This window comes from Gorilla gorilla, chromosome 17 (assembly GCF_029281585.2).
Source record: "Gorilla gorilla gorilla isolate KB3781 chromosome 17, NHGRI_mGorGor1-v2.1_pri, whole genome shotgun sequence".
In the NCBI taxonomy this organism is placed as follows: Eukaryota; Metazoa; Chordata; class Mammalia; order Primates; family Hominidae; genus Gorilla; species Gorilla gorilla.
This window is the reverse complement of record NC_073241.2, coordinates 108,325,001-108,336,668: the sequence shown is the minus strand read 5'-3', so window position 1 is coordinate 108,336,668 and position 11,668 is coordinate 108,325,001. Positions and strand designations below refer to the sequence as shown.

The following is an 11,668-nucleotide window of genomic DNA, read 5'->3' as shown; positions in this document are numbered from 1 at the left end:
CCGGCGCAGGCCACAGCACAGCCCGAGAAACGGCTGCCCACCCGGCAGCCTCCTTCCCCTCACCTGTGGCTTCAGGAAGCCTGGCGTTCGTGTTGCCAGAGGACTTATTCCGCCACATCTTAAACCCTGTCTCTACTTAAAAAAAAAACCAAAAAAACCAAACAAAAAAATTAGCAGGGTGTGGTGGCTCATGCCTGGAATCCCAGCTACTTGGGAGGCTGAGGCAGGAGAATCGCTTGAACTTGGGGGGCGGAGGTTGCAGTGAGCTGAGATTGTGCCATTGCACTCCAGCCAGGGCAACAAGAGCGAAACTCCGTCTAAAAAAAAAAAAAAGAAAAAGTCATGGAGGAAGTTGTCCCACTGGGTAAGGAATCCTGTGGCTGGTGCCTCATCCTGAAGGACCAAGTAACGGGTTATATTCGCATCAGTGAACTGAGTATTCCAGAAGTGTCTCTGCAACACGTAGCCTTCTGCGGATGGAATTCCAACACATCAAGAGAAAAGCTCCATCTCTCTAATTACAAAAGCATGGGAAATACGAGTAATATCAAACACACAATTATTTAAATGCTTGTGAAATAGAGAATTTTTTTCTTTTCTTTTTTTTTTTTTTTTTCTGAGATGGAGTCTCACCCTGTGACCCAGGCTGGAGTGCAGTGGTGTGATCGCAGCTCACTGCAACCTCTGCTCCCGAGTTCAAGCAATTCTCCTGCCTCAGCCTTCTGAGTAGCTGGGATTACAGGCCCGGCTAATTTTTGTATTGAATATTTTCTAATATAATAATAATTAAGCCAGCCTTGCAAACATATGTCAAATGTTTCATCTGTGTCTATGAAGTTTAGAAAAGCTAGGATTTTCTGATGTCAGGGAGTATGCATTAATAAAATAATTAAGCTCAGCATTATTTTCTACTTAAAAAGTTTAACTTGTTATTCTGGACAATTGGACATTTGCTGAGCTAAGTGCACCTCCTCTTAGATAGTTGATTGTTACTTCAAATAGTCACTCTTTCTTGTCCACACAGCTTATAATAAAGTAGAAATTTCGACTAAATATTATAATGAAGGTTAAAATAATTAAAAGTAGTTCTGAACAATTTTGCAAGATAAAGATTGGGAGTTAAGAAGCTTTTTTGAAGTGAACTTTTATCAAAAGGCAGGAAATGCCCTTCTGCAAGACCTTCTGATGCCCATGTTCTCCTTCTGGTTCCTTCAAAGATGAGCTATCTGGGTGTGGTGATGCTTTTTGCCCCTGTGGTTACAAATATTATTTCCATGCATTTATTACTTTTATGTGGCTTATAATTATTCATTTAACACTCCCAGAGCCAATCGAGTTAGATTCCATCAGCCACACACTGTGGGCAAATTGAGCTTTGACTTGGCCAATCCTTCACTATTTGTGGTTGCGATCAGATCGATCCTGGAGCAATAGGCATCGATCCCTAAGGCAGGCAGCAAACACGTGTGGTCTGTCTCACACACACACACTTTTCAGCTGGTGTACCGATGCCTACGTATGGAGGGCACCACGTGCACTCGTGAATTTGCTGTGCACCCACCAGGACAAGGTCTGAGCCCACTGACAATGGTTGGTTTGTGCCAAGTTGACACCCGAGCCCAGGGAGGACGCGAGGACATGAACTCCTCTGTCAGGTCCCCTTTTCAGGGCTTTTGAGAAAATCTTCAATTTGCCTTCAGCTAAATACTAAGTCTAGCCATGATTTTCAGTTTTTCAGAGACAACTGAGTGTTTCTAAAACTAAGACTCTAATTCAGGCCAGTGGAAGGAAAAGGTTATTGGGTTCAGAGCTTGGTCTCAGGGACCATCCTTGAAAATAACCACATTATTGTTGTAATTTAAAACTTGGTCTACAGCTACTCTTCAGCAGACGGTGATGGAGGTGGTAGTGTCAAGGTTAAAACATAAATTGAAAGAACAGAGTAACCAAGCCACGAGATAACTTCTCAGTGAGAGACGGCAACGCACACGTGAATACATACACAGGGTCTTTAGGCAAGGAATTCGCGCCGAATGAATGAGGTGGGGGATTCATTAACTTCAACAACAGGTTAGATTTTATTTTCAGATCCTATAACATGTTCTGAGATGAGAATATGTTTAGAGTTTTGCTTGGGAAAAACTAATTACTTACAAATATTTATTAATAAGAGTTCATTTGCCCAAATTACCTACAGTCCCTAATTAACATCTGAGGTTTATGCACTCTATTTCTCAATAATCAATAAAGATCTAGTAGTTTCTTGGGTGAAATTATAGGCTGATTATTCCACTTACTACTCAGCATGTGTCTATAATGTCCAATAATAACTGCATTGTTTATCTTTAGAAGAATATGCTTTAACAGTACCCAGCTCTTGAATTACCAGTAGGATTTTTAAGAATCCCAAATATAAAGGGTCTGGGTTGCAAAATTTTTCTTGATGGTTCCAAACCTAACATTTTAAGTAGGCTGAAGCTGTGCAGTTCCGCAGACCTGTCAGCTGTATTTCATGGTGGAGTGTGAAGCTCTGTTACTAAAAATCACAAAGAAAAACAAACAAGGGTGAGAGGCTTATGTGCAAAATATTCCTTAAATGATCTCAATGTGTGGGGAAGTCTTTCTACACTTTCTAATTGTGTATTCATAAGACTGTCACCATTTGACATGGAAAATGTTTTTCTAGGCCTGCTTGTTCTGCTGTAGCAGCGGCGTGACGGGGGGCGGGCATGTTTCTTCTGGGTAAATTGAGGTCACAACGGGAGCTGTTCTTAAACCGTCCTTGATACAGCAAAGAGAAAAAAAATCAAATAACAGAAACATTAAAAGACCTTGTCAGTTATAAAAATGATTTTGTCATTTAGATATTTTATCCCTATTTGTAAAAAGGTATTGGCATTAAAATTCAGATATTCTTTAATTAAGCTAGAAAGAACACATAATGGAATTAGTCATACCTAAAATAACCATGAGGAATGAAGGAAATAATTTACACTTTTCTGTAAAAATTCTAGTTTATAGATTTTTCTGTAATTTAAAATATGTGCATCATACCAACTTAGAAAGTATGGGGGAAGGGTTACCCATTTCCCATGTTCACAAATAATCACATTTGGAACGACTGTAATCAAACATTTATTTCCACATGTTTGAATCATATACAGTGAACGATTCATACCAATATGAACAAGTTCTTGCATCTTTCACTGCAGGGCGTGGCCTATGCATCATTTGTTTTGTTTTTCATTTACTGATGTAAAGAACTTTGGACAGAACAGAATACAAACATAATCTGACACCGTGACATCTCTTCTTCCTCTTGTCTTGCCAGCTTTCTGATTTTCCCACAGGGTTTTCCAAGCTCCGCGAAAGGCCAGTATTCGCTAGGAATGGTCTGTCCAAATGACAATCTATGATACTTCCAATGAAAACAGGCCAAAGATGCAGACCGTGGTAGAAATCAGGACAGTAACACCAATGTTCATAGTTTAGGCTCTCTGATATTCTACTAAGGAACAAGAAAAAAAACCACATTGTTTTCAATTGCATACTCTTTTGAATATATAGTGCTGTAATAAGGGGCTGTGCGTGTACTTGTGTGCAGGACTCATGGAAAAATCAAATATGTTTCTAACATCTCTTATCTAACAGAATATGCAGTAAGCATCAGTTCACAGCTTGATTTTATTTTACCAAGTATAGTTGCATTTTTAACATCAATAATTTCAATGGCTTTTTCTTATAAAAAAAGAGACAAACACATTTTTCATGATCCAAAAATGATTCCATGTAGTTTCTTTAGCAAATTTATTTGTAATTGATTTTTCATATCTATGGGAGAATATTTTTAAGTAATAACTCATATTTTCTCTCTCTATATAAATACCATCAATTTTTTTCATGATTATTTTTGGGTAAAGAGAAAGATGTACATTAGTGGTAGTTCTTAAAAAAAAAAACATGGAATTTTACAACTGAAAAGGATTTGAATATCATCAAATTCTACCCTCTTCCTACAGACAGGAAAGCAGATTTTACATGGCACAGGAGGAATGAGAACCTTCTCCATGCAGGGCCCTCTCCCCGGGTCCCAGCGTGGATTGTACCAGCCAGGACGATGCAGGGAGGACAAGGTCACGCCCTAAGCCTCGCTTGGTACAGAAATGCTGAAAGGAGAAAGACAAAAAAAAAAAGCCTCTATTGTGATTTCATTTTAAAGTTTTCACTTCATAAAGAATACTGAGAATTAATGCCCATATTTCCTTCTTAAATGAAAAAGGGGAATGTCATTTCCTTCCTCATGTTACATAGAATATTTTGTAGACCAAGTTTTAACACAGCTAAAAAGCAGCAAACAGGTCTGCCGGTATAAACGCTTCATGCCCTCTTTTTTTCAATGAAGCACCTGCCGGTATAAACGCTTCATGCCCTTTTTTTTTCAACAAAGCACTGTGTCCTAACAAACTTTTCAAAGGAATAAACAAGTACTGGCTCCCTGTGTCAGTAATTAGCAAATGAGCACAAGGTAGTAACACAAAGGCCTGAACACGGGGCCCTCAGGTTGGCGGTGAGCTGGCGGGTGACAGGCTGGGCGAGAATGACACATGTGCAGCACGGTCTCCAGCTTCACGCGTGCACCAGAAAGATGAGAGGTGTGGACGTCTGCGGCGTTAGACAAACAGCCACAGCGAATACAGGGATTTGAAGCTGGTTGGGCTGGAAACATACATGCAGCCTAGCAATAAAGAAATGGCCCTGATGTTCACTGTGGCTTCGTAAAACACAAGATGGGGACTGGGCAACGCCTGCCAAACGCAGAAAAGCAGGTAGGGGCTCCCATGCCTCCGAGCTTCCATGGGGCCAAAATTAAACAGCGAGAGCTGGAAGACAATTGCTTTTTAGCCCTTTAGTAGTACTTATTAATTAGCTTAAATGTTAATGTTTCCTGTAATGAACCTAGAAATGTATTTAAATAATTTTTAGGGATTGTTGGCATTTATGATTCTTTGATACACAGTCTACATCACCAGTTGGCATCAGAAAGCAGCAAACACCCAGGCTTGCCAAGCCAAACACCTCTGATCTTACCTCTGGAAGTATTTTTGAAATACAAGTAGTAAATCCCTTTTCTCCTGCATGTTAGTTTATATTAATTACTTTAGATGGCTGTACATTTTTTGCTAATTCCTTACTTTAAAAAAATTGAATTTACTATCTCATTTAGTCAGTTTACATTTTATAATTTCTATTCTAGCATTGAAATCTACATGGTTTGATTTCTAAGGCTTATAATATCTGCTGGAAGGTTGGCCTGGATTGGTTAGTTTAGTGGTTAGTACCTTTATCATTCCTTAAAATCCACCTGGCACGTCCCAGGTAAAAATTACTGTAGCTTCTAGGTTATCAGTAGTTATTCATTTTAAAAATTAAAAAAAAAAAAGAAAAAGAAGAAATTGATTACGTATCTTGAAATCCAGGAGCTATAAAATCATTCTTATCAAACGTTATCAGTGAGGTAAAGCTTATTTTAAATTAAGGACGTTCTCCATCTGGAATTAAGCTGTGTGGAGCTGCCACCGTGAGCTCACAAAGCTGCTGCTGCTGCCACATTGTGAGCACCGTCCCACCCACTCCTGTCCTGTCATGTGATTTGATGCACATCTATTTGTTCAAGCGACCTGAAAAGCCGGTATTTTCACTTCATGCTGACAACGGGAAGGCAATTCCGAGTGGTCATTTTTGGGCACTGCGGAGTCTCTGATACATAGGAGTTTTCTACCACATCTTCTTCCATCATAGATGTAAAAAGAATCCACAACTAGGAGGCTGAATTTTTATTTTGGAAAAAAGCAAAAAACAAAAATTTCAAGACCAATCAAGATGCACTGAGACACTGCTTAAATCTAAGCTGCCAACCTGTGTTGACGTTCCTGGTGGAAATACCACGGATACACACCCACCACAAATGACCTCCTCAAATTCCACTTTCTCCATTAGAAAAATCAAGGAACGCAACTCAGAAATAACATTACATCCTGCATTTTATTCAATTCCATATGACAAAAATAGTAACCTAGACTAAGACATCCATTTCAGTCAGCAGATGTGTCAAGCCACAAGATTTAATAATAAAAAATATTGGGTCTAGGTAACAATCCCCAGCTGCTCAGAGAGGTCCCAGCCCCGCATGGCATTACAGTATAAAAATAGTGTCTCTCTTCACCATGCAGAGGGATGGCCTAGCCCTGCACACAGGAGGATCAGTCTCACTGTACCTTCATGAGCCATCTTATTTACAACACTTTACATTTCTCTTTAGTTATATACACATCCTTTTGGGAGAAGAGAGAACACTATATGGTACCAAATACTAACCAAAAACAAACAAACAAAAAAACCACACACACACACACCAAAAAGGACACAGATAAATAATGAAAACATTCAACTGCTGAAACACAGTGACCTTAAGCCACCTCAGTTTTCTCTGCCTAACGCTTGAGACACCCCGAGCCCTCATCCCGTGAGGAGGTGGCATGGTGGGGCGAAGTTACATCTCATCACTGTGGAAAACAGAGCTGTAGAGTTCAGTGTTCATTTCCAATAGAAATAAACAGCTAATGAGTCTTTGATACTCTTTTTGTTTAGTGACACGCTGGCACAAACAGCTCATCCTCTTACAATGATTGTTGATGCTGCTGTGGTTGTTAGGAGAAGACTGTTCTATTTTTCTGTCTCGACCGAGAAGACTTCACTGTCTGATTCTTTCTTCAGGGGCATGCAACTCCTTGCAGTTACCCAGCTACCAGAGCATCTCTTGAACAATTTTGTTGTTGGAAGTTCATAGTGTCAGACGCCAGCACACTTGCAACGCACGAAAATGAGGTAGTTCACGACGCCGTGTTTGGGCTGCCTCGGCCGCCCCAGCCTCCGGGGCCCTCCTGGTTGGATGCAGCTCAGCCATCAGCGCCAGGCTGTGTTCTGAAAAATCAGAGGACACTGTGCTTTGCTTTCATCTGAGAAGATAATAAATAAATCAGGAACTCGGAAAATTTCAAAGTCATGACTGATTGTACTGCCTGATACTTGCCATTTCTCTTGGGTTTACTGTCCATGTGACCAGTGCCACCAGGCAGCCACAATCTTGTCTGTGGGTGACACAGAGAGACAGACCCACTTACATGAAAATCAGACCTGCAGAAGGTTCTCCTAGTTCCTTCCTGGCTTGTACTGACGTCATAGTCCTAGGATGAATTCACCAAGTTTTCTTTAGGGGGTGGTCACAGTTTTAAAGTGGGCTTTGTAGAAAAGTTAAATAAATCATTTTAATTTAAGAAACGGCAGGCCCTATTTTACTGAAGAGCTGACAAGTCTTGGTGGCTTTTCAAGTGGCATAGATTTCTAATATTGTTTGACCATAAGACAAAACAAGGAACTGTAACAGTTTTCCCATTTTCCTTAAACTGAAGTACTATTTATAAAATACTTTACATTTTTTTAAATTTTCAAATTATAGACAAACCTCCCTAATACAAAATACTAAAAGTGCAATAGTATAAATTAAGAGTTTGCAACCACATTATACAAACATTACCTTTTTATTGTACAGCTTTGATAATGTGAAACATTTTCTCACAACTGTTTATAATGTTGTGAGTCATTTACGGTGATGTTTGTCTGTAACTCGTTCCCCAGTGATTGGGCTACAGACCACACTAGAAAACAACTGTCCACATAGCAGCTACAAACATTTAAATTAAAAAAAAAAAAAAAAGGCTTATTACTGACAGGTACTTGCACACGAAAAGCATGCTATCTTTCCCAACAGAACTTCACAATTTTGCCTGCATTGAAGTAATCCACTTATTTATAGTAAAACAAATCTTGCTTAAAAAAAAAATCACATAGCCAGATGTATTCTGCAGTACAAAAGCTTCGTTTAAGGTCGGGGCTATTATATTGTCTGTTACCCGCATAATCTTAACATTATAAATACTACAGAGGAAGATAGTGTCATGATACACAGCATTGGGAGTACTAAACCACGTCTTTAACACGAAGAGTTCTAAAAAACATCGTTCAAGTGTCTAATTCAAAATAAACCATCAAATGAGTTTCACTGGAATACCGCAGAGAACCCCTTTCTCCCTCGTAGAGATTATTAGGTTTCAGGAGAAAGGAAGTGGACATGGTCTGAGCTCTTTCTGTTCCTAAGGCGGTTTTCCAAGCACTTTTTTTTTGAAGGAAGCTTATTTAAAAGATTGCAGAGTTCTCAAGAACAGTCAGGCTTGCTGTTGAAGGGAGCGCCATGCAGCGCTTACGAGACCACTTCTCGGCAGCCGCACAAAGTGTTTTCTGCTATGGGTGAAAGTGTAACGAGAACCGAGGCAAGAAAGGTCGGAGGCCTGATGCTCCAACTTCAAAACGTGGGCCTGGGCAGGGCAGATGAGCGAGTCACTGGCTAGTTGATACCAATCTCCTTGTTATCCTCGATAAACCGCGTGAATGGGCGGCTGGCTGCTGTTTCTGAGCTTGCTTTGTCCAAGCTGACGATGGGTGGGCTACTGCCAGTGCGTGCTTTGTCCATCCCACTGGCCATGGTGCCCAGAGGGGGGAGGGCGCTGCCCCCAAGACTCACGGGGAGCTGGGGGATGCCGCCGTTCTGGATGACGGAGATCTCGTTGTTCTTCATGGCGAGCCCGTTAGTGATGGCTGCAGCATACTGGTTCCAAAAACTGGGGTCGACGTTCATTGCCCGAGCGGCCAGGTCCTTCTGGAACATTTCAGAGAACTTCAGGGCATCACCCCCTAGGAGAGCCATGGGGTTCTCCACAGACAGGCGGCGGCCGCGTCTCGCGGGGGCGTTATTCCACATGTGTGTCCCCATGTGCACCTGCGCGAGACACGGAGACAGCCCACGAGTAAGCGCCTAGACACGGAGGCAGAGCTGCTCCGCTTCCACCGCAGCAGACAGAGGTCCACCCCGCTCCCAAGCGCGACTTACGGACAACAAAACACAGGTGGACTTTTCTGGGCACTTTATATTTCTACATGCAAACATCTTGTTTTATTGAATACAATAAGCAAAACCAACAAATATAAATTAATGAATGCGGTCTTTCAGTTGACAAACTTTCGAGTAATTTTCCCCTAAGGTGTAAAACCCACATGGCCACGCAGAGAATGTTCTGGAGCTCGAAGGGTCCAGGTCTTGCTCCTTCACGTGCCCAAGCCCTGGCTCCCTTCTGACCTCTACTGTCCCCCACTTTGCATCTTCTACTGCTGGGACTCTCTGACTGTGCCCCTCTCCTCTTGCTTTCTCTCAAAAAAACATTAATTCTAGAACATCCCAGGGCCACCTGCGGCCAGCAGGCCCTGGGGGCAGTTCTTATCCAGCCCACGCACGCCAGGTAGAAACCACAGGCATCGATCTTTGGGCTGTCTGAAGAGGCTGCCGGAACCCAGACAGGCTGGCTTTGCAAACGTGCACTTCACAGATGACAGAAAGCAGCCATCAGTCAACACAGCACAAGGCACAGGCCTGAGCCACCCAGTACTCGTCACACACCCTCTCTACTGCTGCTGCTGTGATCTCATACAGGAACACTGCACAGCGCTGGCTCCTCTGCCCCACGCCAGGAGCTTCTCACCCAGCGCCCCTCCCATGGGCCCTTTTGGCAGCCACACGGACAGAACGACAGGGCCTGTTGAGTGGCCTCGCCTTGGTACTGCTTGTATTACATGTGAGGTTTAAAACCAAGTTTATTTTCTATCAGATTCAAGAGGGCTTCGGGCCCTGGACCTACCCACCAAGTTGCAAAGTGAGCGTTCTCACCCCTAACGAATGCCTAACCTGGCTGAAGGCATCAGAGGCCCAGCGGCCCGTGTTCCCCGGGAGAGGCCCAGGCTCCTGTTCCTCCCACAGCGGATTAACAGGAATGTAGTCTAAGTGTGTGTGCAAAGGGACACACAGGCATGCCAGACACCACACACAACATGCACATTTGCACACGCACGTTATACATTACATACACCCACACATGGGGCACCTACACATGCACACTCACACGACCCATACACACCTGCACACACATAGGTACACACTACTCACCCACACGCACACCCGACACACACATATCACAGCCTACAACACACACACCACGCACACGCACGCACACACACCCACACGCGTGGCATCTCACCCCCCTGGCCAGGATAGGAGCAGGACTTGGGCCGCTGTGTCTGCGGCAGGTGATGGAGAAAGCCACCGTGGCTCGGCCGCACCGCAGCCGGGGCTGGAGCCTGCCATGCTCTTACCTTGAGGTTGCCCTTAGTGGTGAAGGCCCGGCCGCAGATGGTGCAGCCGAACGGCTTCTCGCCGGTGTGCGTGCGCTCGTGGATCTGCAGGGCGCTGGCCGAGGAGAAGGTCTTCCCGCACGACTGGCAGTTGTGCTGCTTGGGCGTCCGGCGCGGCGGGGGGGCCAGCATGGGCGCCAGGCCCGGGCCCATCACTGTCTGAGGCCCGGCGGGGACCTGGACGCCCGTGGGCAGTGGGGGACCCTCGCCCAGCGCCATGGCCTTGCCGTGACCGTTCACTTCCATTTTGATCATGGTGGGTGCGGCGCTGGAGATCAGGCTAGGAGTGCTTTGGCTGGGACCTAGAGCAAAGTTGGGGTCAAATAACTGAGAAGGCAGCTCTTTCAATCTGTGTGTCAGTAAGTGCTGTTTTAAATTACCCATAGTGGAGCACCCTCGCCTGCAGAGCGCGCAGACGAACGGCCGCTCCTTAGTATGGCTGCGGTAGTGGATTTCCAACGCGCTCTTGCAAGCAAAAGGCTTGCCACAGACACCACACACAGTGCTGGGACACTTACCCCGCTCCCTGCTCAGGAACAGCAGGCTGAAGGGCGCCTCCTCCTTGATGCCCGCGCGGCCTGGGGCGCCTCCGTTGCCCGAGGCGGGGGCCGGGCTGTCCGGCCTCTCGGTCTTGAGCGGGATTTCCTGGGGCTCCTCCGGGGCGCCCAGGCCCGGGGACTTGGAGCGGAAGCTCTCACCATTGCTGGGGGCCGGCGACAGGGCCTGCGAGGACGAGGACTCGGACAGGGCGGGGCTGCCCGCGCTGCGGCTCTCCAGGTCGCCCACGGCCGACGAGGAGTCGTTGCTCAGGCGGTCACTTTCCCCGGACCCGTTCTCCACGGACTTGAGGCCGGTCAGCTGCTGGCAGCTCATGACCGAGTCGATCATCTTCATCTGGTTCTCCAGGGCGGCAATGCTGGAGATGACCGAGGGCGGGGAGGGCGGGCAGGACCCCGCGTAGGACAGGAGTGGCTTGGCCGGGTCGCTGGCCGCGTCCTTCAGCTCAGCGTCGTCCTCCATGGAGTTCTCGTCCATGTCGTCATCGTAGCTGCTCAGGGTCTCCGCGTTCTTGTCGTCGTAGGCCAGCTCGGAGTCCATGGCATCCTGGAAGCCCTCCGGCAGCGGCGTGTTGGGGATCTGGCCGCCCATGTGCATGCGGATGTGCTGCTGCAGGACCACGGCGTTGGTGAACTTCTTCTGGCAGATGGGGCAGGAGTGCTGCACGCGCAGGGGCGGCTTTGCACGGTGCACGCCGAAGTGCGTCTTGAGGTTGCCCTTGGTGGTGAAGGCGCGACCGCAGATCTTGCACTTG

At 45.4% G+C, this 11,668-nt stretch overlaps 1 protein-coding gene across 4 annotated transcripts in view; it reads right to left on the bottom strand.

Annotated features, from left to right (window-relative positions):
• Positions 1-3,119: 3,119 nt before the first annotated feature.
• The window catches only part of SALL3 (spalt like transcription factor 3), a 22,483-nt gene continuing 13,934 nt past the window's right edge, over positions 3,120-11,668 (bottom strand). Inside the window, exons 2-4 of one of the 4 annotated variants that reach the window (XM_055368029.1) lie at positions 10,875-11,668; positions 10,318-10,658; positions 3,120-4,166 (exon numbers count right to left, since the gene is read on the bottom strand). The exon at positions 10,875-11,668 is cut by the window's right edge and continues 2,038 nt beyond it. In XM_055368029.1, the coding sequence (XP_055224004.1) occupies positions 4,035-4,166; positions 10,318-10,658; positions 10,875-11,668 (1,267 nt within the window). In that variant the 3' untranslated portion in view covers positions 3,120-4,034. Of the gene's footprint in view, positions 4,167-8,219; positions 8,894-10,317 lie in introns of those variants that run through there. The other 3 variants (XM_055368031.1, XM_055368028.2, XM_019014309.4) reach the window with 3 other exon arrangements.